Source organism: Habropoda laboriosa, unplaced genomic scaffold (genome assembly GCF_001263275.1).
Source record: "Habropoda laboriosa isolate 0110345459 unplaced genomic scaffold, ASM126327v1 scaffold286, whole genome shotgun sequence".
NCBI classification, from domain to species: Eukaryota; Metazoa; Arthropoda; class Insecta; order Hymenoptera; family Apidae; genus Habropoda; species Habropoda laboriosa.
In genome coordinates, this window is record NW_017100422.1 from 5956 (window position 1) to 30076 (window position 24121).

At 37.4% G+C, this 24121-nt stretch overlaps 1 protein-coding gene across 1 annotated transcript in view; it reads left to right on the forward strand.

Moving 5' to 3' along the window:
- The first annotated feature begins 4133 nt into the window (after nt 1–4133).
- The window catches only part of LOC108575517 (LIM/homeobox protein Awh), a 46885-nt gene continuing 26897 nt past the window's right edge, over nt 4134–24121 (forward strand). The window contains exons 1-2 of the mRNA XM_017938334.1: nt 4134–4152; nt 10598–10668. Of these exons, the coding sequence (XP_017793823.1) occupies nt 4134–4152; nt 10598–10668 (90 nt within the window). The remainder of the gene's footprint in view (nt 4153–10597; nt 10669–24121) is intronic.

The following is a 24121-nucleotide window of genomic DNA, read 5'->3' on the forward strand; positions in this document are numbered from 1 at the left end:
AAACTAACAATGTGTATTACTAGAAAACAAAGTGTCCGAATATTTTTGAGAGTAACTGTATACCTGAGGTAATGTTTATACGAATGTAACGTAATGATTAAATAACGAGGAATGAGTAATAAAAGAAAAGTGTCTTTTACTTGAGAATTGTTTCGAATAACTCTCATTTTCCTGCCAGCATAATCGTGCCTTTATCACACTTCAGCGACAGAATTGCAATATCGATTTACCCGAAAACGAAATTTTCTACGCATTTCATCGTAGACATTTCCACACTAAGCATTTATTAGTATTTTTATCGAGATATTTATTCTTTCGTTACCGGCCAGATTACGCGAAATTCCGAATAACAGTACGTATATTACGCAAACATTAAATACTCCTGTACAAAAATATTACGCTACATTTTCGACTTATTTTATACACTACAATCTTCTTTCACGTCGCGCCACCGATTCCCTGACGCTCTTTACAAGCATCGTTGCAGCAATAGAAGAAGAAAGATAAAGGGGGAAATGCGTACGAACCGTACACAGTAGCCTCCCTTTTGAAATCTAAAAAACGAAACCACTGATTTCGTCCAATCTATCGCCACCACCATCATCATCGATACCATCACACTCGACGTGATCGCGTGGGACCACGATTCGGATGAATCGCGAAGGAAAAATCCGCAGTCACAGTCAGTAGGTTGCGAAACGCCGGGTTCTTTCTCTTCCTCTCTCTCTCTCCGACGGCAGGCGTGCAGCCCCACGGAATCGAATTCGGTCAGGCCTCGGAGCTGGGTCGGCGTCGATTGTCGTTGGAGAAAGGAGCCGTAGCCGCCCGTATTCCACATAGCTACGTGGGTTTCATCCCTCTCGAGTCAATGTTCACAATGAACTGCACCCCGCGCTCCCAGTATTCAGCCTTTAATCCGATTATTCCTTTCGAATCAACGAGCACCGCGCGCTTCATTCTTGCCCCCGCGCACCCACTTACAACCGATGCTGTAGAACCTGGACGTGTAATACGGGCGACGAAATATCCGTGTAATCGGTTACATCCCAATGGGAACCGACCTTTCTCTATTTACATTTCGCAGCGTACCAACGAATCTGGGTTCGTTAACACGGGCAACAGTTTTCTCGCCGGGCGAGAGAGATCGTTGATCCTGATCTTTCTTTTTTTTTTTTTTTCGAAGCCTGAATCCGTCGCGTTTCCGGTTTATTTGCGCGAGTTTGCGAACGTCGGCGATGTACACGGACGTTCGTAAGCGTTTGGATACTCGTCACGTTCGTATAGAGAGTGTTATTATGATTTATGAGCTAGAGTTAGTAGCGTACATCAGTGAAAATACGGGATGAGCCGTGTAAAGCGTGACACTTGAATATTACCGAAAATATTAGCGATGTTGAAAAATGTTGCTAGGAAGAATTGGTGTACTTTAAAAGGCACAGTTCTTGGTGTAACTTAATTTCTTGTACGCGAAGAGGTATATCGAGACTGCAAACTTCTGATAGGACCTGCAAACTTGTCGAGTACTCAGTACCTTGAAAACACTGCGAATGCCTTTGTCCAAGCAGTATTGTTAACATAAAATATTAAAGATATTGAATAGACAAATGTAACGTGTCGAATACTTACCAAGCTTTCAAGAGCTATCGAAATTTACAAAACTCAAGACCTATTGAACCTCACGATTCCAGATTTATCAGAACTTTCAAGAGTTTTAAGGCTTCCAAGATTTTCCAGACCTATTGAAATTTCCAAGATTCAAGACCTATCAAGACTCAAGATTCCAGACTTATCAAGACTTTCAAGAATTTTAAGTAGATATCGAATTGTGGCCGAAGTGATTCGAATTTTCACAGTATTGAAAAACTTCGAATCGCTTTGAAATTGAGATTCAAACTCACGTCACTAACGTATATAGATTGCTCGTGAACGATAAGAGGGATAAGCAAATGTGAAACTGTGATCGTTGTTTCGTTGAGCACGTGCCGTGTTGTATGAGGGTTAAGTGTTCGGTGAAATCTTTGAGAATCAAGTTGGACGTTCATGTTGGCACGTTGTTCACTGGCTACATTTGTGTCAATATTAAAACGAACGACTTTCTGCAAATATTAATACATACTTTTATGTACATATAATGTACTCACACAAAATTCGGTAAACATTCTAATGAAATAATCCGATATGTGTTTAAAGTGTAATAGCAAAGATATGTATGAACTTTTGCTAAAATCTTCCGATGAGTTACTGTGGAAAATGTATAAAGTGACAAAATTGTGTTCATAATGTAAAATATACAAAAAATAAATCTTAAGTTGATTGAGATTAAAACGAATAGTAAAATTACCGCACATTCGAGGAGATCTCCCAATTTTGCAATCGCATAATTCATGTTTAATCGGGGAGTTGTAGAAAGAAAAATGAGTATCATGGGAGTACAAGCGCACTCATGTTGAATACGAAAATAAAAATTTAGAACGAAACTGCTATCTATAAGACTTTCGTTCTCCCGGAGCGCCAAGCGAATGCCAACTGTAAAAATATTGGCACAAATGTAAATTTAAAAATGAACTTCACTGAATTGCGACGTTTTCAGAATTGAAATACAATCTGTTTATTCAAATTCTAATTACAATTCACAATTTTTTATTTTCATTCAGTCCTGTTATTCTGTTCCGTATTCGCCTTTATTTACCGTTATACGTGCTTTACTGCTCCAGTTAACAATTTTTATTTCGAATAAAAACGTAGGTACTTATTTAATTCGAGTACGAAGATGTAACATGATTGTATTCAGAGTTTTTAGGTAGCAAAAATTTACTATTTATTATAAATTTCTCAACGATTAACTTATTTCACCATTCCAAATGAAAAAAAAATTTCTCGAATGCTGTTTTCACAGTTTCTTCATTCCGGAATAATTTATTTGTTAAAAGATTGTTCAGCTGTTTGAGAAAGTGGTAGTCTGACGAGGAAGGGTCAGGCGAATAGGGGAGGACGTAGTGAAATTTCATATTCGTCGACTGTTTTCAATAATTTCTTTGAAAACGTTAACTGGTCTTCCTCTTCACTCATTTTAAAAAGTCATCGATCTTGAATTTCGCATGCAAACGTTGACATTCCTTCCTTAAATGCTAAATTTATATTTTCTGCAGAGTTTACCGCAATACTTCCAAGTTCAAACTTATCCTGATTGTTCATCAGCCAGACAATAGTGTCCAAGCAATTCTTTCACGAATTTCTTTACTATTTATTACACGTGTAATAGCAAATTACTTTATCGTAACTATTATTTATTTATTTATTTAAATTGACTGACGGAAATAAATTTCCATTACAAATACTACATGTGATGAGTATCCTTACGATGCCGGTAACACAATTGTACACGAAGAAAATAGTTAAAGTACAAGAAACAAGAACGTGGGTACAAAATATAAGATCTAACATACTGCCATGTAAATTAATAATAGATTTATGTTATAGTAAATTTTGGTAGTTATAATACTGGTCTGAAAATATTAGGTGACATTGAGTAAGTAGAGTTGTTCACAAGTAAATTTGGCGGCAAAAACTGAAGAAAATGGCAAAAAACCAATTAATGTGAGGTAATTTGAAATCGCCGATAGTCAGGATTTCTAATCTGATTACCCGATGCAACTGAAATTTAATTTGTTTGTTTGACGGAAATAAATTTCCATTACATGCACAATGTATCAATATTATATGTGATGGAATCCTTACGATATCGGTAACGCAGCTGTACAAAAAGAGGATGAAAAAGAAATGAAACGAAAGACAAAGAGGTACAGAAAGTACAGAAAGTTGTGTTGCATTGTATCACGTGGAAAAATTTACGATCGGATAAAATTTAATATATAGTAGCGGGAAAGTGAAAATAGAGAACACGTTTCATTCGTATCAACCTAGTACTTATGAACGCGAGTTGTATGCAGAAGTATTAAATGAAAATTTCATCGAAGTTCTTTCTAACCAGACAGAAATCACTTTGATCCGCCATAGTGACTCTAAGAAAGTTGTTTGGAGTTATGAAAACATTACAGACCTTTTCCCGTTGAACGTGACACATCTCCAGGGATACACTAAGAAAACTCACGACATTCCCACACGATGACGAAATGACCTGTGCTATTGCAGGTGAGTAAGGATCATCGGCATCCGCTATCAAAACCGTTCCTTTATTATACCGTGATTTTCTTTCTTGAAGATCAATCATTCGACGGGCCTCCGATTTTGACGTTCCGTTGACCTTGTTTTGAACAATTCACGCATTGTGCCGCGTCGTTTACCTTGAATCTTTCAGCGGTACAAAGAAATCGAGTCCGACGAAAGTTCTTAACCTCTGAATGAAAAGATTAACGTTCGTTGATAAAAGTTCGTGTTAGTTTTTTCAACGTTACTCTTCGGTATTGGAATTTCTAACATAGATCTTCTTCGAATATACTGTCCGATATTAAATATAAAAAATTTCAAGGTGTTAAATTGGGAATAGCTTCAGTGTGGTATATTGCAGGATTATTTGCCTATGAATGTACTTAATGATAATTAAGTGATAAATGTTTGCTTGGTGAAATGGATATTTTGAGTACCATTCTACTATCGAGGGGATAATATCGAATTTCTGTTTTAATAAATTTCAATTTCCAATTTAAAGCAGGGACACTTTGAATGTGAAATAATTGATCCCTTTTGGAATTCGTTACTTCTTCTGATACACGTACGTCATAAAAATGACAATATTCGTAACTAATGTTACTTTTCTCGTCGATGAAGAAAATAAGAAAAGAATCGTCTCATTGATTAGGATATTAATATATTATGCATTTATAAGAAAAACACGTCAGAGCGAATTCCGCTGTGTGCGTAAATTATCCATTGATGTGTCGGTAACTGAGAAACGAAAGCAAATGCGTCGAAGATTTTGATTAAAATTCGATTTCCCGCACCTGTGTACTCATTGCTTTGCGTCTTTCACTGTTTCTCTTGATAACAACCCACTGCGTTGTGCAATGGTATACAATTTGTCACCTTTTACGTGCGACACGACTAAATAAACTAAGTATTCACCAACGTCATTATCGTGATTGAAAAAAAATTTTAATCGATCGGATTTACGTCACTTTATTAATTGTTTTCGAAGAAGTGATGACTAGCTGTTTGAAGTATTAGTATGTAAATTGTGGACGTAAAAATCAGAGTTCACATTTCGCGTACGAAATTTATGAAATATTTAAATTTAGAAAGCGTTGGATATTAAAAGAAAATGAATAGGTAATTTGACGAAATAAGAGATAAAATATTCCGTTCTCTAAGGAATAATCGCGTAAGTTATCTATTAGGTTTTAAAATTAGATATAATGGCTTTATCCTTAATTAGAGTGTACTTAATTAGTTTACAAAGCCATGATATAATTTTAGCTCAACGCACCAATTGAATATTTAAAGCGGAATATATTTTACAAATTTGATTTTGAATATTTAAATTCGTGTTATGAATTTTTTCTTTCGCAGTGCTTTAATGGTTCTTTTGTTAGCGTCCGAATATTTTTGGAAATAGCTATATATTTGAGTATTGTTAAAGTGTTCGACACAAGTGAAGCGTACGAGTAAATGTTAATTTAATTTCAAGTGTCTAATTCGTTTCATTTTAATACAGTTTCATGTTATACATTTAACAGAATTTTCTGTAACTGATTTACATTACCAGAAGTTTAGTTCTATTTAACACGATTTAACACGGAATTTGACAGAAACCTAACTTACCGTGTTATACGAGGGTAACTTGCAATTAGTAATGTAAAAGACACACGTACAACAAAAGGAAAAGGTGAGAATCGTGGGAAATGGAAAAATGTAAATCGAGCCTGAAAAGATGTCCCTTTTCTCCCGTGTTACCTACGTCTCGTCTTCTTTCACCGAACATTTAACACGCTCGAGATGGTTCCAGACTCGCGGTTTCTCTCCAAACATTTTCCCGAGGAATTTCCCGGCGTACACGCGACATTATCATGATAAAAGTGGCCCGGAGGCGCGTTCAAGTTCGAAAGCGGGCATCGTTGATATATATTACGTCGGTGGCTTGCCCATTGTCGTACAACCCTCGATACTTCCATAAAAGAATACAAATTCGAGAAAGCAGTCTGACATGTCACTCGCGGTGAACCGCCTGCTGTGCAAACACGCAAACTCTTGTCAAAATCCGACCACAGGGCAACCGACTTTCGTTCACCGCTATACGTGCCCGAAACACTTGGCATTGTAAGAGAACGCTGATAAACCTGGCCTCGACCTAAAAGTAGTGTTTTCTGGAAAATCGGTATACAGGGTGTCTCGACTAAAATATTGCTTTCAGTTGTGACGATATGAAAAGTATATTTTATATGAAATTTTAGATGCACGCTGTAACTTGAGTAAAATTCAATCGATTTTTAGCAAATTTCACAGACATATTGTTAAATGTATACTAAATTGTCCGACGCAGAATTTTTCCGAATTTTCAATTTTAGTTATAAATAAATAAGTAGCTACACTTCCACGTGAGAAACGAAATTTTCCTTGAAATGCTGCTATTTTCTTATTTACCAATTAAACAAAATAATTTTACTACTTAATTTTAATATTTCATAGGCAAATTTGGTTTCAGGAACCTGGTCATCGTGAATGAGGAATGTATACACTATCCAGCGATACACCTCGAGGCTTGCTTTCTATTCCAACGTTTTGTTTTGAAAAAGAGCTAAAAAAAATTTAGGTACAGTGGTCCTTCGAGCAACGCGGGGATTAGGGACGCCGACGTAGATGCGAACCACCCCCCGCCTTCACGAGAAACTGAAGTACATTTATATACTTCCAAAGCATGTGCATGTACATATTATATGCACTGAGTTTCATAATTCTTAAACCTCCTCAATATTTTCAATTCCCATATATTGTGGTTAAAATAATAACAAACGAAGTATGCCATGTTCAAAGTCCTATTGATAAACAATGTTTCCGTAGAAAAGGATAGAGCATGTATAAGTCTCGGGGAAAAAACAGTGAGAAACTGATTTGTTGTTGTTTAGGATACGATAAAACGAAATTGCTGCAGTAATTAATCTAATTAGCTATACGTAGGCTCTCCTCTATTTTCAATTAACTCAATCATTCGATTGTGTACGTATATATACATACATATTATTCACGCATACACATACCGTGAAGCTGTAGCTGTGTAGCTCGCAGAGGCACGCTTCTCGTTTGATTTTTCTCACAAGCTGAGCTGTTCGTTGTGTACTTGAATTCGGTGCACTAGCTTCTTGTATGCAGCGGCACTTAATTCACACGAACGAATATGCTAAGTACGTAAATTGATTGGAAATCCGCGTATAATCGAAAACGCGTTCACTCGTTCGACAGCCTCGTAAACACCGACTGAGGACGAGTCGTCCTGCCCGATTTCTTATCGCTGTACGCTCGCAACTGTTCTGAGAAAAATTCTAGGCCTTAACTTCTTAGAACTCGTGATATTTCTTGCGTGCCAAACATAAGAAACGCGAGCCTCGGTCGCTGAACGTACATCAAGCCAAACATAAACCTAGCTGTCCTTTTGAGGGTAAAACTATCGCGAGTTGCTCTCGAGAGTATCTCTCGCGTCTGAGAGTGACTGTCTGAGAGCATCGCTCAACTCTGAGAGTTACGACTCGAATAAACAGTTGCTTTGCAAACACGAAGCAGTTTCTTGACAGAACTCTCGTGCGAGTGAAAAATGTCAGGAAAAAAAATTAGTCGAGAAATGAAATTACCGATTTAATCACTCTTTAAGAAGAACAATCAGTGTTGTGGAATACAGAGATGTAGAATATCGTAACAGAGAAAAAAAGGTGTTGGAAGAAATTACGGCGTATTTTAATTCGGTGAATTCGCATTCACTCTTTCTCACCTTTGTCATTCGCCGCGATGAAGAAAATTGTAAATGTATGCCAAATGTGTAAATTGATATCGGTATATTATCGGAACCGCGTTGTTCGACGGAGCACAGTGTATTATTTAAATATGTATCTACCATTGACGAGAAATTGTTTTCAAGAAAGGTTGTTGGTTCAAAATAAATTCTCAAAGAAGCGGTACTTTTCAGACAGGTCAAAGCAGTCTAACACCTTAACCCTTTCTCCACGAAGGGTATATACATATATGTACACTCTGTAAAAGTGGTCACTCATTTACGAAGAGCGTACTTAATATACACATACATCCAATAGGTACATGTAATTTACTAACTTATTTTAGCACTTCACAAATAACCCACTGCTGTCGGCCGGAAGTCCGACAACGCCAGAATGCATCAAGTATTTAACTATCATAAAACAGCGTAGATTTACGCCAGCGTTGAATCTAATATCTAATTCTTTCGTCCAGCGAGCACTTTTTGTCTCAACGGTGCCGTAGCGAAAGGGTTAAGCACAAACGCACAGTGGCAAGAAGTTACTAGAAGAAAAAAAAAATATATATATATATCACGACAGCTTATCCCTTTCGGTTTGAACAATAAGGAAAAAAGGAAGCCATAAATACAGATTTCATAAAACGAATATCTTCGAATACCGCGGCTGGGTTCATTAGCCAGACGTATCGTTAACCTTCGTTAGCGTAGTCTCGAGGAGGGCTGTGCGTCTGCGCCAGATTCGAGGAATTGCCTTACAACCGGAAATTTCGCGAGATATTTATGCACGGGTGGGGAGGTATATATACAGGGCGGCTGCAATGTCTACGGTGTAGTCCTGTAATTTCGGGATTTCCACTTTCCAGCGTTCCCTGGAAGTGTGGCAGAGGGGAACTGAAGAACAGGGTGGGAAGAAGCGAGGGGGTGGTACGCGCGACAGTATACGAGCAAGCTTCCCCAACGCGTTTTCCCTCATCCTCCGTCTACGTCGCGCTCTCAGCTTCCTGCTCTGTGATCTCAGCCCGTCTGAGTTTCATCCCTCTTCAAGTTAGCTAACAGCAGGATCCTGCACAATGTAGTCGTGATTGCAAATCCGCTCGTTATCATCAAAACTGCGCCCTACCTAACGAAACCCACCCCCTTGTCCCTCTTCTCTCCTCGCTGCTGCTCACTCTCTCTCTCATTCTCTCTCCCCCTCTTCGTTCTCGGTTCACTTCTGCGCGCTGTATCACCTTGTCGCTCCTTTGACACGACAAAGTAAGTACTTTCAGACAGTAAAGAGATTCCCAGCTTTCGCGAAATTTTTCTCCTCGACCGGAAAGTTCAAAAGTCTTGCCCCACCCACTCTGGCCACCCTCCGACGTTAATTCAATCACCAATAACGGAGAAGCGCTCGAACTTTCGACCTTCCACTGGTTTGATTCAAGTGGAAGCAGCACGGGGGTTGGGGCTGTTGTGAGCGGTAGATTGTTTGCAGGTTCAGGGATGCTTCTAAGGTCGACTCGTTGTTTCGCATGTAGGAGAAGGTGTTGGAGTAGGTATGGATACTTCGAAGAATATTCGGACATGAATGGGACAACCACTGTGCAGGCAAAAATATTCATGAAATTTTTAATATTTTAAATATTGCGAATATGAATATTATACTATGAATATTCAAAATATTCATTTATGCTGACAAGGGAACTCGTCGGTAATCTGAAAATTACAATATTTTTAAAACTTTTCAAGTTTATAGGGAATGTCAGTAGAAGTATCGCGTAATTTTTGTTGCTTGCTACTCTTTCGTTCTTCAGGGGGAAAATGTCCCTTATATATTACAACCCAACCTAATCTGACCTTAAATTTTTTATAAATTTAAACAAACCTTTCAATTCTTTCACCGTACAGTATCATTTCACACAAAACCAAAATCTGTGTTTCAGTACAAAAATCCTCAGCTGAAATTGAAATCAACTCAGCTTAATTGACATCAATTAAGAATTCGCAAACTGATTCTGTCTCATCCAACACAAAGCACTATAATAATTCTCACTGTTTCTAGCGACGAGGACATGAATCTCAATTTCTAAGTGATTGGATGTTTTGTAATACTGTGAAAATTCCAATCACTTCGATCCTAAATAGTTTGATACTTAGAACTCTTGAAAGTCCTGAATCTTGAGTCTTAATGGGCCTTGAATTTTTAAAGTTCCGATAGATCTTGAAAGTCTTGGAAGCTTGGTAAGTATTCAAGTATATTACATGTGAGTATTCAATATCTTCAATATTTAATGTCAAAAATAGACAAAGGCATTCAAATGCTCACCAAGCTTTCAAGTTCTATCGAACTTTGAAACTTATCGGGACTTTCAAGATCTATCGAGACTCAAGATTCAAGACTTAACCAGACTTTCAAGTGTTTCAAGTATCCTATCATCTTCGAAGCAAATCAAAGTGTTTCAAAGTCCATCACTGACTGTATCCCTTCGGACAACCATAATTTCACCCCAGCGCAGACAGAAGGACAAATAAGTAAGATCGCGAACGGGATTCTCGATCGTATCGATTAATGCGCCAGAAGAGAGCCGGCACGGCGGTTGCGTTGTCTCCTTCGGCAGGATCGGCACCATTGGAACCCCGTGGCTCCTTTTTCAAGGATCCTCCGCGTGTCCTCGCTAGGCAGGACCTTTGTCCAGCCTCGCTCCCACCAGCGGAATAATTCGACCGCCATTTTTCTCGCTTTATGCCGGGTAAGCGTTACTAATGGCCCGTTCCCTGCTGATCGCGAGGACCCCGGCCCCTGGTGCTCGTTCCTGCACGCGTGAAACGCATCCACACAGCCAACACACGCGTGTTGTTGCGGTTGCACGCGTGCACTTCACGATCCTGTGCACGCGCGACTACGATGATCTTAATAAATAGGGAGTACCGCGTCGCATAAGTAACGTATAACGCGCATTTGTCTCGAAAATGTTAGGTCGGTCGGGATAAATGAGGAGAATTTCAGTTCTTACTGGTTGCTTTGGTAGTGAGAGAATTTTGTATAGGTAGAAGTGAACTCTTCCGGTGTGTAGGATAAATTCGCCATAGTTCTAGAATTTTCCTATTAACTGCTAATATTCACAGGTTCCGAAAGTGAGTCAAGGATATAATGGTAGATCAGACGTAGAAACGAATAAGAGGTTAACAGAGTTTTATTAAGTGTATTTAATTAATTACAACATTGAATTTTCACGAAATATACTCTGCTAACTCCTTGATAATTCTTGTTAGTGCGTGATATGTTCGCCAGTTACTTATTTATTGTTACAGTTATTTTTGCATCCAAAGTTGACGAACTGCTTTTACCCTTTTGCTCTAGTATCGTTGCGAAAAAATGTGACAACTTGATGCTGATGTACGAAGAGCTTCACCGCTGACAATACACTAAAAACGTGTTATCGTCCAAAAATAAAAACTCGTTTTGTCGATAGTTAATAGTTTCACGATATGAGATGTCTGAGACATAAGGAAATATTCTTTTTGCTATTTATCTTTGGGTTTTCCCATACAGTGCAATAGAAAACGCACGCTCAGCCACAAAGAAAATAAGAATTTAGTCACTCTGTTAGTTAAAATAGCACTGATGCCTTTCTGTATGATAATTTTAAGATTAAGTCTTGTTAAAGTGTCATTACATAATATGTAAACAAACAATTGTCCACAGCAGGAAAAGTTACACAAGCAATGCTCTCTCGTTCCATCACACTAACTTCAACTCATTAATTTTCTTATCGCAACATAAACTAGAACACCAACACTACCTGTTGTTTCTCTTCTTTAACTAAATTGTGTCTGGCAACTTTGTGTTAAAAACGAATGAAAAAGTATCACGGACTAAGTTTGAAGGTGGTTCGATGAAAAGTGAAAGAAAGGAGTAGGAATGTATGGAAGATGGAAGATTAGACTATTTTGTTGATGTTTTTACATATTGCAAATATAGAAATGATAACTATTGTAGGACTTTGTTTCTGTAGTGTTTCAAACTGTTGGTTGATCTATGTGTTCTTTGCTAATTTGGTGAAAATTGGGGGACCTAGTGGAAAAGAAGCGCATGCCACAATAGGTGCCTGCTATAAATTTACAGGAAAAATAATTTTCTCGAGAAATTTTCAAGAAGTTGATGGAATAGGCGCTAAGTTGTTTTGACATGGCACGTGCCCCTTTTCCACTGTGTTCCTTGATTATTCAAGCGAGTGTACCATGAATGTGGCGAGTGAACGAGTAAATACGAGTTACTGTTCCAGCGCAGTTGCAACGGAAACTTGAATAAACAAATGAGCAGAGAGAATTCAAATTTGTGCAACAAGATGTTGCACATTGCAAATGTTTCGACAATATGACTGTTCAAAGAAAGAAACAGGAAATGACAAATTGAGTGAAAGGGGATGATGCAGAGTACGAGTAAGAACATAAAATGTAATATGGTGTGGAATATAAAACACAAGTAAACACTAAAATATTAACCACCAATGAATCCTTAATACTGAAATTTAAAAATTTTCGAATTTAAACATGAAATAGTTCAAAATGTAACGAGAACCTAAGTAGCATAATTAACGTTGTGCATTCTTCTATTTTACTTATTCCTTTCTTGTAAATTGCAAATTGCAAGAACACACTCCGCGGTTAATTTAGAGTAAAGTCTAGGAAGTTTGACTTGGCAAGCTTCTTAAGTAGCACGAAAGGTGTCTTTGTTTACCAGTTTCTACCTTGTATTGTCTAACAACACCGTAAAATCGATCCACGGATTCCCTTTTGAATATGAAACACGGAATACATCTGCATACGGTTTCACAGCAGGTGTTCCGCCTCTCCTTTTTTCGCTTTCAATCGTACTTCACACCCGAGGAAATTTCTATCATCCAGGAATGCAAGAGTTTTCCGTTGTCGTGAAGTGACATTCACGAGGGAGATAATAGGCGACGTAGGTTTTTATTCTCAGGGAGATCTATAATGAAAGTCAGAATGGTGCGAGTCTTCCTCGACTTCACGAATGATTCTGATACAATGACTGCGAGAAAAGTTCTCATTGATCAAAAACGTTTCAAGAATGAAAGTCTCGGCTTTCGTCGTCCTTTTTACGTAGGTATACCAACCATACCTCGTCGAAGAACTTCTTTCTTCTCGAATACGAAATGACAGAAAATTATTCGAATCTTTAGTTCAGTGCATTTGAACAATTCTTTTTATTATTACCATCGAGGGAAACGGAAATAAAGTAAATGGTTATTAATTGCTGCAGTGCTGATTCCAAATTGATAGGAAATTTAATAAAGTGAATACAATATTTTCGCGATCTTTGTGTTTACTAATCGTAATTGCATTTCCACATATTAGGAATGATTTTTACTGAAAATTGACCCTTTGCAATCGAGTGGCGACATTAAACAATTGCCACTTGGTAAATAATTAATCAAGACAGAGATCAGATCTACGAGCCTGCATAAATTTGTTCACCATAGTGAAATAGAGAATGCATTGAACGTTTAAATAAAATAGTATACAGTAGAGCGTCAGTTACCTGAACCAATTGGGACTGAGGTGGTTCGGATAATCAAACAGTGCACTTAATGAAACACATGCATGTACTTGCCCAGTTTATATCTATAGGAATGAAGCCTAAAAATTACTTATTGATGAACATATTGAAGAAAAATGCTTTGAAGTAACAATATACATTTATTGTACCGGTACACCATAGGTTTGTTTACCCCTCGAATCGATGGTTCGGATAATCGACGCTCTACTGTAGTTTATTTCCACGTTAGTTTTAAAAAATTTCAAAGAAGATCCAAAGTGTTAAAAGCTCACTTACACGTAGATCATCTCTATACCAACATTCACCGAATGAAGTATTCCAGCGTTCCCAATAAACACTTCACATATTAAGAATAACTTTTACTAAAAGTTGGAAGCTCACCTATTACCGATCACCTCTATAACAACACTCGCTAAATCATTCCACTTCCACCCTTACGTATCAAAAACTACAGCATATTCAGACTTCCTCGAACCAACAATCGTGCTAAAATAAGCAGTGATCAAAGTCTCGTTACCGAACTCCAGTTCATATTCGAAAGATCGCCTGTGAGTGGACCTAATCCAAAAGTACCGGCTCCCATTTTCGTCGATCCCTTTCCCTCGCTGCCGGGGCATAATTCAAGAAACACTGGATTTCACGGATGCGTGCACACCGCTAGGGTAGCAATAAAAAGGCGGAGGATTGGGCCGAAAACCCGTTTGACAGTTTTCCTGGGTCCTGAAACGAAAAATTCATATTCATCTTAGGCGTGGGCGTATACGGGTCGACCGACTATATAGGACCCGGTCGATGTATATTCGAGGACCGACGCACACATGCACACGTGCACACGGACTAAACCTGGTTCCGATACAGAGAGAGAGAGAGAGAGAGAGAAGAAGTCGGAGAAGGATAGCAGTGATAAAAGACGTTAGTCCATTCCCGGATGATTTATGTGTCGGCACAGCAGAAATACAAACAGGTGCTCGAACCCCCTCGAGAACCCAAACTCATCGAAAATAAAAAGGAAACGACGGAATATAAAATATATATCCACGCGTAAATATGTTGGAAGGGGATGGTGTCCGTCTGGGGGTAAACCGTAACTAAACGGTCAACCGAGTCTAGCTTTTTTGACCTTGCCCCAGGTGATAGAACTTTTTTCGGTACTATTATACTGATTTCTGTTAGGAGCGATTTCGTTGCATCCGTGTACTTAGGTATCACGAAGAAATGGCGAATTGGTGAATAAAACTTTAAACAGCAATATCGTAGTCTAAATTCATTTTTGTTAAACAATAGTAAGCTGCAGCAGATTCGGTACATTTCTGCCAACGAATTGCAAGTGTATTTTGCCTATTATGAAAATTTCAATATTGGAAATAAATCCCTTAAATCCAGTTTTATCATTGTTGAATTTTTCTTTGTTGAAAAATTATCTGAATGCTTAAACTAACGTTATGTTCACTGTTCACAAGCTGTTCCTACCCCTATGTTACTTCTACTGTACTGTCAGTCCAATTCGTATCTACAAGAATATTACTATGTAGAATTTTATTAAGATCCACTTTTTACTTTTAATATAACCTTATTCTTGCATTTAAGGGATTACGTCTGTTTGAAATTTTCAAAAAATCATATTTTCGATTAGTATTTGAAAAACTTTTTAATTCATGGGCGATGCTACAATTCTTAGAATTGACGAAATTATAGAATTTTTACTGCGCCAGCTCACTGGCTCAGCAGAGGTGTATTAAAATGTTCGTAGTGAAAAGTTAAAGCCCAACATATATTGAAGCTATATGCAGGGTGGACCAAAAGTCAGGTACTATTTTAATGAAAATTGTTTAATTTATACAGCCTTTTTTTTGTAGATGGAAACAGCGTGTAGTAATAGTTATCAGCTTCATCACTGAAAAAGATGTTCTCCATTAAGTTGTCGCTGCGGAAGAATTCTAGCAAATCAGCACACGTTGCACTCCTTACAGGAAAATCTTATTCATATAAATCATGTAAAATCTCTTTTTACGCAAATTAGGTTTCAAAATTCTGCTCACCGATGTCTTTGGGAGATTGAAGCGACGTGCATGAATTTTCATTGATGATTTAACTCGCAACAGCCCACTTCTCATTTCATCGTGTAAAGAACATATTCGTTTAAATTTGTTCATTAGTTTACCGGTCCTGCTTCCTTAAATTTCCTTTCAAATTTATTTCAGATTTCGTTACACTTCTTTCCTTGGATGCGCCAGATAACCATTGCTACACGTTCCTCTGTATTCATCTTAAAGTTCTGTAAAGAAAAGCATATAAAATTAAAATGGTACCTGACTTTTGGTCCACCCTGTATTCATAAACTTGCACTTGCTAGCGAGGTTCAAGAAGCAATACTTGCCACTTATGAAGAACCGAGATGATTTGCGCAAACGGTGTCTCTGCGGCTTTGAGTATGAACGCGTTGATTACGAAAATTGCTCCTAAGATCATCTTCAGCGGTGTGAAAATCGTCGAAATTTTTGTTTACATCGCGACAACAATGTTTAACGATGGGTACAAGAGCCTCTTAAACGTTATAGCAATTAAATGTCAATATAAAAATCGGTCTCAAAACCTATGAACAGTAGAATGCAGGTTTCAAGCTTTCGTATGTCAATTGACATAATTCTAGTTTATCAAAACGAGACGGAATCTGGCCTAATACTTGTGGTAACTTTTTATTTGCAGGAAACAATGTTTCAGGGATTTTCCAGAATTCTTACAATCATTTATGTAGTTGTTGGGGTTGCTCGAATTATTTTTACATTCTCATGAAAGTCATATGTATTAGGTGTTGCATACTGAAAGCTAATACAACAAACGAGTTGACAATATAACAAATGTTACATGTCTTTTTACTGATCGTTTTTTCTATTTGCAAAATTTGTCAAGATAAAGTTTTGATAGTGATTGAGTGCTTTGTTTTAAAAAATGATATAAATATTATTTAATCTTAACACTCTTTTTTCGACTGTTATTAAAATAAAATATAATTACTTTACGTGTAAATACTGTATTTTCATTCTTAATACAAAGTGATTTAAGATATTGAGAATTGATCTTACTGTTGTTTCTCGAACAGAAAGAACAGGTGAAATCAATTCAACGAATCGACACAAATTTTTATCCAAAATTTCGCAATTCGTTATCCTAAAAAAAATATCATTTCCAGGCAAGAGGAATTATTGTTATTCCTTTATGGCGCGAGTTGTACGCTTTCAAGGCCCGATAAACGAAATGCGTATTTCCAGTACGTGACATTTGGCAGGTATCGTTGATCGTGAATATTTATTCTTATTGAAATCGAAAGGAAAACAAAGAAATGATCGATACCTTTTCGAACGATTATTTTTCGTGCACGATCGCCTGATTGTCACACGCGGGCCTCGATGTTTGAAGAAATCAAAAAATGTTTGGATTAAATGTATTTTTAAAGACAATTCTTCATAGCACGTGACAAGGAAATAATAAAGCGTTCCAATCGGTATCGATCGTGATAAATGATTTTCTGCAGGTAGGCGAATGCTTAACTGAAAGTACACGTATGGAAATGTAAATGGAATGAAATTTTATGTTAATTTATGGTAGAAATGTGTGCTCGAATTAACGATATTTTATTTAATATTCGTTTTCTTTGTGACAGACATACACACACCTCGAATCGATTAGTTCAAATATTTGCCTGGACGATTTTTAATCTAGAAATTAATTACTCTTATATTCTTTATTTGAAAGTGATTCTAAAAATAGGTCTGATGAATTTTTAAATTATTAACTTCTAAAAATAATTTCAACATATGTAATTCGAACTTCTCCAGAAGCTTTTAGGCGAGTTTAGTAGTTTTCATTTTCCAATTAAAAAAATGATAAAAGTACTGATAACTTTTTGAAGGATTGCAGCTTAAAAATTATACTTAGTACCTGTATAATTGTATTTGGTGTAAACGTACTTAGTACATGGGTAAATATATCAACGAAAATGTATTTTAATTTGCCGATGAATGTCTTGTTGATTTATCGTTCAAATTAAAAGAAAACATATTTGAAGAAATGTAAAAAATTCTTACAGTAGCTGTAAACATACCTATACATACCATGACACGAAGAATATCACCGAATACTTACTTCAATTTCAATTGAATGTTTCACTACAAACATCTTTTCAGTTGCTTTTCACTGGCATATAAATATTCTTATCAATTCTATGAATATTCAGACCATTTGGAGCCAACATAAATTATTTTAAAGAGATACTGGAAACAGGTTCCGGCAAAAGCATATATAAAAACGTCTAAATTTATATCACCTCCGGTATTAAACGTAATTTAATAAAAGAAGCAAAAAGAAAACCAACGGACGACAAGAAGTGGCAAGATCAAGCTCGAAGATCCGATCTAAATAATATTCGAATGAAATAAAAAGACAGCACGAAAGTGGGCAAGATGAAAGCTACTCTCAAAAGGAGACAAAGAAGGTCCACCGAAGAGACCAAACACGAAGGCGATAAGGAACAGGAAGGGAAGAAGATCGAATTCGCTGAAGGGAAAAAAGCAAGAAGAAAAAGAAAACCGAAGAAAGAAAATCGATTACCAGAAGTTCGGTAAAGAAGGAGCAAATCGAGGCAGCAAACCGGAACGAAGAAAAAAAGGACGAAGTAGGGGACGAAGAAAACTACTGCGGGAAGGCGTGCAAGAAAACGCAAGAAGAGGCTAAAGACGGCGACAAAAGGAACTGAAAGGAAATAGAAAGTGAGAGACGACGTGGTTGTTGAAAAAAAGTAGGAAGAGCGCGATGCAAGAGGAACACGCTGCTGCCCGCAGAAATTCCATTCGAGTGTGATTCGCTTCGAGAGAGACCCGACTTCCCCCTCTACCGGCTACCGCGAAACTTTACGATACCAGCGGGTTCCAGCGGCTCATATGAGCGCACGAAATATGGGCGTGTCCGGTGGGCGGAGCTTCGGTCTCGTTTCAGGGGTCTTCGTCCTGGAAAGCGTCACCTAGCGCCACGAACAACCCCGAGTTGAGTCGAGTCACGCAACATGATTCCCCTCCAGCCCTGTCTCTCGTCTCGTGTACACAGAGCCAACGGCTCGTACACGTACACGCGAGCACAGCGTGGAAACTGTGCAAAGAAGCGACTGGCCGTGTGCGTGAACGATCGAGGCGACGATTGCAACGCGTGGAAGGGGCAGAATCGAGGACGCCAGTCTTCCCCGGGCCACGGATCCGGACAGGGTATCTTCTGTGATCTTTTTCGATCTTTAAGTCGATCGCTGATACCCGCTTATTTTTCTTTCGTTCGTGACTAAATAGTTCGGTTCGTTCTTACTCGATATCGAGGACTCGGTGCGGAAAGTTGAACCGTGAGTTTCGGTTTTTTCGGACAGAGTGTTGTGAACTGACTTCGTGGACTGATTGATCGGCATGCTGCTGTAGCACGTGCATTTGTTAGGAGACAATTTTCTCGGTTGGTCGATGATTATGGAAGTAAAGGCAGACAGTTCGTGACTGGGAAGAGATTCAGGAACGAGGAAAGATGAAGGTGAGTCTTTTTTCTCGGATTTGGAAAAGGTTTGAGTGGAGATTATCGGAGTGTTGGTTAATTCGAGCGGTTTTTCAGTCGAGATATTTAAAAGCTTAACTAACAAGTGGTGCGAAAGGTGAATATCGGATGGAGATATTAACGTGTAACGATACAATGTTGTTTACAATGTTGGTTTCATTGTTTATAAATGGTATACAGAATGAACGTGAGATAATTGTTGCTGTAATACTAGTACTATTACTTGCAAGTAGACAGGTTTTAATTAGCTTTACTTAAATGTCTGTTCGATGAAGAACCTTCAATTATTTTTACACAACTTGTCTCACCTTAATGTATGACTGACCCAAGCAAAGAATAAAACGTGTAAATATAGGTGTACAATTAAAATCATTACATGTTAATAAGGCTTCAATACCAGAAGATACATCGATGATTTCTGAAGTAGATTTAAAGAACCGTATCGTATAAAATTATTCAAGTTCTAAGAATTTGAAACCTTTCAATTAAATTGTAGAATTCAATGCAAATTTAAGGAACAATTTCTGTAAATTGTAATCCAACAATCATCTCCTCAAAACAAACTATTTAGTATAATTTTCTTGAATAGAACATTTAATTTTGACTTCTCAAAATTAAAAGATAAAGTAAAAAAATATTTCTGATAACGCGTTATGAGTCGAGACAACACATGATTCTTTCTGGCCTGATGAACACGAGGAATTCCTTATTTTCGTTCACGATTATGTTCGTTCGATTGACAAACGATTATTTACGAACAAAAGTAGCCCAATTTCGCGAACACGCGAGATATTAGCGAAATGTGTAAACAAGCGTGATCTGTTTGTTTAAATGAAGTGGCACTTATGCGCGAGTCTCTCTTATCGTCGGGCGTTAAGAAACTTTTCATCGAACGTCACAATTTTAATATTATTAGGTATGACATATACACATTGCACTGATTGAACGTAAAATTATTCGACAAGTTACCTTATATTGAGATATTCGTACTGCAGACTAAACGAGTATAATGACAATAGCATATTTGTGTAAAGTTTAACTTACATCGCATAATTATGCTTGTTTGTTTATATTTGTCCTAATGTTTTATCGCCCGACGTCAGGATACTTCTTATTGGCCAACGTTATAGGTAATCGCAATCTCTTTAATGTGTTAATTAAATATTGAATAGCTACGTATCACTCCAATAGATCAACCGTAGACATACCTAAACTTGAATCTGAGTTCGAAGATATTGCGTATGAATATCGTTCAAAGTAACCATGAGCGTTAAAAAACATTTGATCAGGTAATTATAACAGTAGAATGGAATAATACTTCGTTACACGTGGAAAATCTTTCAAGCCCCTAAAGCAGTTAAATTAGCTAATTATCGAAGTATTACAGTAATTCTGTGTTCAGAATTTAAAATGACAGAACCAGAAGAAATGGGAAATATAAATTTTTGTGGACTCGACTAACAGTTTTGTTGCAATTGTTGCCATTTCTTGTAAAATTCTATAATTTTTATTGTAGTGTAAGTTCCTTAACTGTTAGATCAGAGCGTTCTCAGACGAGGATAGATTCAACGTTTGCTTCTGATCGGGCGATAAATCACGTTAAGATAAATAGTTTCCACATACACCGCATTTTAATTAAAAAAAAACTCGGAATATTCCAACATATCAAAGGAGAAATTAACATTGCAGATTATTTGTAGTTATTAGAACCAGCATGCGTAAACTCGTTCCGCAGCACACCATTTTACCGTAAAGCATTCCATTAATAACATTTTAATAACTTAACGAACGTTTTAGATTCGATATTAACATCTCACACAGGTATCTATTGAGTATTAATCACTTATATCCGCAAATCCCTTCATTATACGACTATAAATACTCGTTATAAAAGACACTTATAGTTTAAACATAGACTTTGATTAAAGTCTCTAGCTTAACTGACTATTAAGACTTGTAAGTACCTACATACGCGTACCTTATCATTCAGAATACTTATTATTTTTGCGGATTTAAAAACGTTCCAAAGTTCCAAATATTCGTGTATTAATATCTTAAGCTGCGTTTACACTATACAGGGTGAGTCGTGTAAAACAGACCGCCTAATTGTCTCCTTCAATTATGGTGGTAAGAGAAAATTTTGATTGCAAAGGGTGAATAAGATGGGAGACAAACTTCTATTATAAATGCCATTTTCTTCTGTTTCCTTAAAGGTCCTCTATATTTTTTCCCTGTCGTAGCAGACATTGATGTGCATTTAAACATGCATAATAGTACGACTTTGGAATAGCCTTAGAGTCTAAAATTTTTAATCAAAAATATCACCCATCATCCATAAAAAAGAAATTTTCTTTCATTTTACAGTCTTTGAAATCATTTAAATTACGTAACAAATTTTCTCACACTATCACAGCTAGAGAAGATAATTAAGTGGCCTGTTTTACGTGGCCCATTCTGTTCTTTCTCTATCATTTTAGTACAATTTGTATCTCGTGCTTATTTTAGCCTTCTTCCAAATCTTGTTACAATCGTATCATGAGGTATTTTACAAACTCGGTTATTGACACGTTTTACCTCAATCACTTGAACATTTTCACAACGCTGTTGTTACACTGGCTGCGTAATATTCCGGTGGCGCACTCGTAAACGTCACGCGGGACCGCGCACAAAGTTCTTAGCGGGGCGATCAGTTTCTTAAAAACTGTTTTTCGAGGGGAACGTCGAGTGGAGATAATTTTGAAATATCGCGAAAAATTATTTACGATCGCCGGCGAAACGTATAAGGGCGATAAATCACGGGGAATGGTACTCGCTCGTGCCATTAAACGTCCGTCCGTGTAGCGAAGTGACGAATCGGATGTGTACGAGCATCTTCGGTGTCCGGTAGTCGGTAGTGAGGCCCGTTTGACCTCTTCACCCGTGCATTTCTCACTTTGTCAGCTCATCTCCGTCGCCCCGAAGTGCTGACGAATAAAAAATGACTCCTATTATTCTTCCTAACTACTCGCTGATTGCATTCTTCGAGGATCGCGTCCACCTACGAGCGGGCCGATTGAAAAATTCCTTCTTTCCATCGACGAGAATTCGATTTCATCTGTGCGTCCCTCCGACTTGTGTAAGATAAACTCTGGTAAGTCCGTGATAGTTTTAGAATTTTTCTGCTAACTGCTGATATTCGCACGTGCCGAGAGTGAGTTAACGATGTAACGATAGGTCAGACGTAGAAACGAACAGTAGGTTAACAGAGTTTTATCAAGTGTGTTCAATTAATAAAGTAGGACATTCGATTTAAGTTACTACATGATAACGCTTTGCTTGCCACACATCAAATTTTCTCCCCCTTGGCAGCATCCAACTTTTGTTTGAGACGACAGTTTTGGAGATACTTCAGGTTTTAGTCTTTTAGCTGATTTACTATGTACAAACGAAAAATCGTTCACAATTGACACAGAAAATTATAGAAATAATGCTCTCTCACTCCATCACAGCAAAATCTTTACCGCAACATAAATTAGACTGAAACACTATGTGTTAGTTTTTTTTGTTTTTATTAGTATCACGATAAAGAGTATCACGAACTAAGCAGAGTTTGCCTTACTTGTAGGCTCGTTTGTGGACTTAAATAAACTTAAGTTTCCTATTATTGTTAAAAAAGAACGCGGTTGTATAGTACAATTTTTATACAAATTGGAAGTTGCTTAATTAGAAAAGAAATGGATTTTCAGAATTGAAATTGGAATTTTTTAAAAAATTGAGAGTTACCTGTAATAATAATTTTGTGAGAGAAACGATAATTTCTACCTTGCGCGCTATAAATTAATCTAAAATTAGTGTCGTGAGAAATGAAAAATGGTAGGATACCTTCGTCGTTTTCCATGAACTTGTTCTTCAGATGAAAATTATTTTTTAAACCAATGGGCGTTCGTCGAGCTCCGTTTCGGAGAAATTCTTCCTTCCTTTTTCCACCCTGGAACGCTTTCTTAGGGTAAGCGAGGGGACCTGTTGTAAATTACCCCTTGGATTCCGTGTAGTTGCTTTTCTGTGGATCGTAAAGCGGGGACGCCATTGTAAAATCCCACGGTCATCGAAATACCTCTCTATTCTTTAGTTTCGCGCAGATTCTTCGGTTATGCAACCGGCGCGGCGGCCAATTAGAAAACACTTTGACCTCTGTTCACACCTTCTACTCTTGTTTCGAGCGAAGAAAATTTACCGAACGGTCAACGGCTGACTTTAACACTCGAGAGTAATAACAATTTATTAGAAAACAACGCGAAGGAAAATTGAATAAACATTTATGTAATCTTTATTACCGCATTGAATAGTATTACTTGGAGGTATATACCGGTATGATGCACGTAGCGTGAAAATTTCTGCTTTTCAAACAATGGAATTAACTATGTGCAATTACACAACGCGACATTCGACGAGGGGGTATTATACAATGTTTTCGTCCTGCGGCGTTTATTGCGTGATAATAGGAATTTATGATTAAGTGCGATCACGAGTTGATAGTCGCGAATGAGTGACACGAGACAGTAATATCTCACTGCTGTGAGTTATCTGCTTCGTGTAATGGTGTAACGTAATCGGAGAAGAAAGTGGAGAAAATTGCAGGGGAAACAAAAGGAGATAAAGCTTGGAAATAATATTTTACGTGTTAAGGGTGGGTCACTAATTCTGTACACCTGAAACATTTCTCACATTCTAAGTAGCAAATAATCGAAATTGAAGACCTGGAGTTCCATAACTAGTTTTGAAAGGTACATAATGTAGCGGGAATAGTCTCACTATTGGTCTCGAAATTAACATAAATTTACATTTTTCAAACTCCAAATGCATACGTTCACTGTTCGTAATTTAAACCTTTTTAATGTTATTTCACTTTAGAGCATTTCTCAGTTTTCTGAGAATCTTTTAAACACTTGGTGTGGAATTTAGTCGACAGCTACGTGTGCCATGAGCGTCTATTCAATTTTGCAGTAATTCACCGAGGAAAATCTTGGACAAAGTATGAAACGAAATGTTGAAGGATCAAT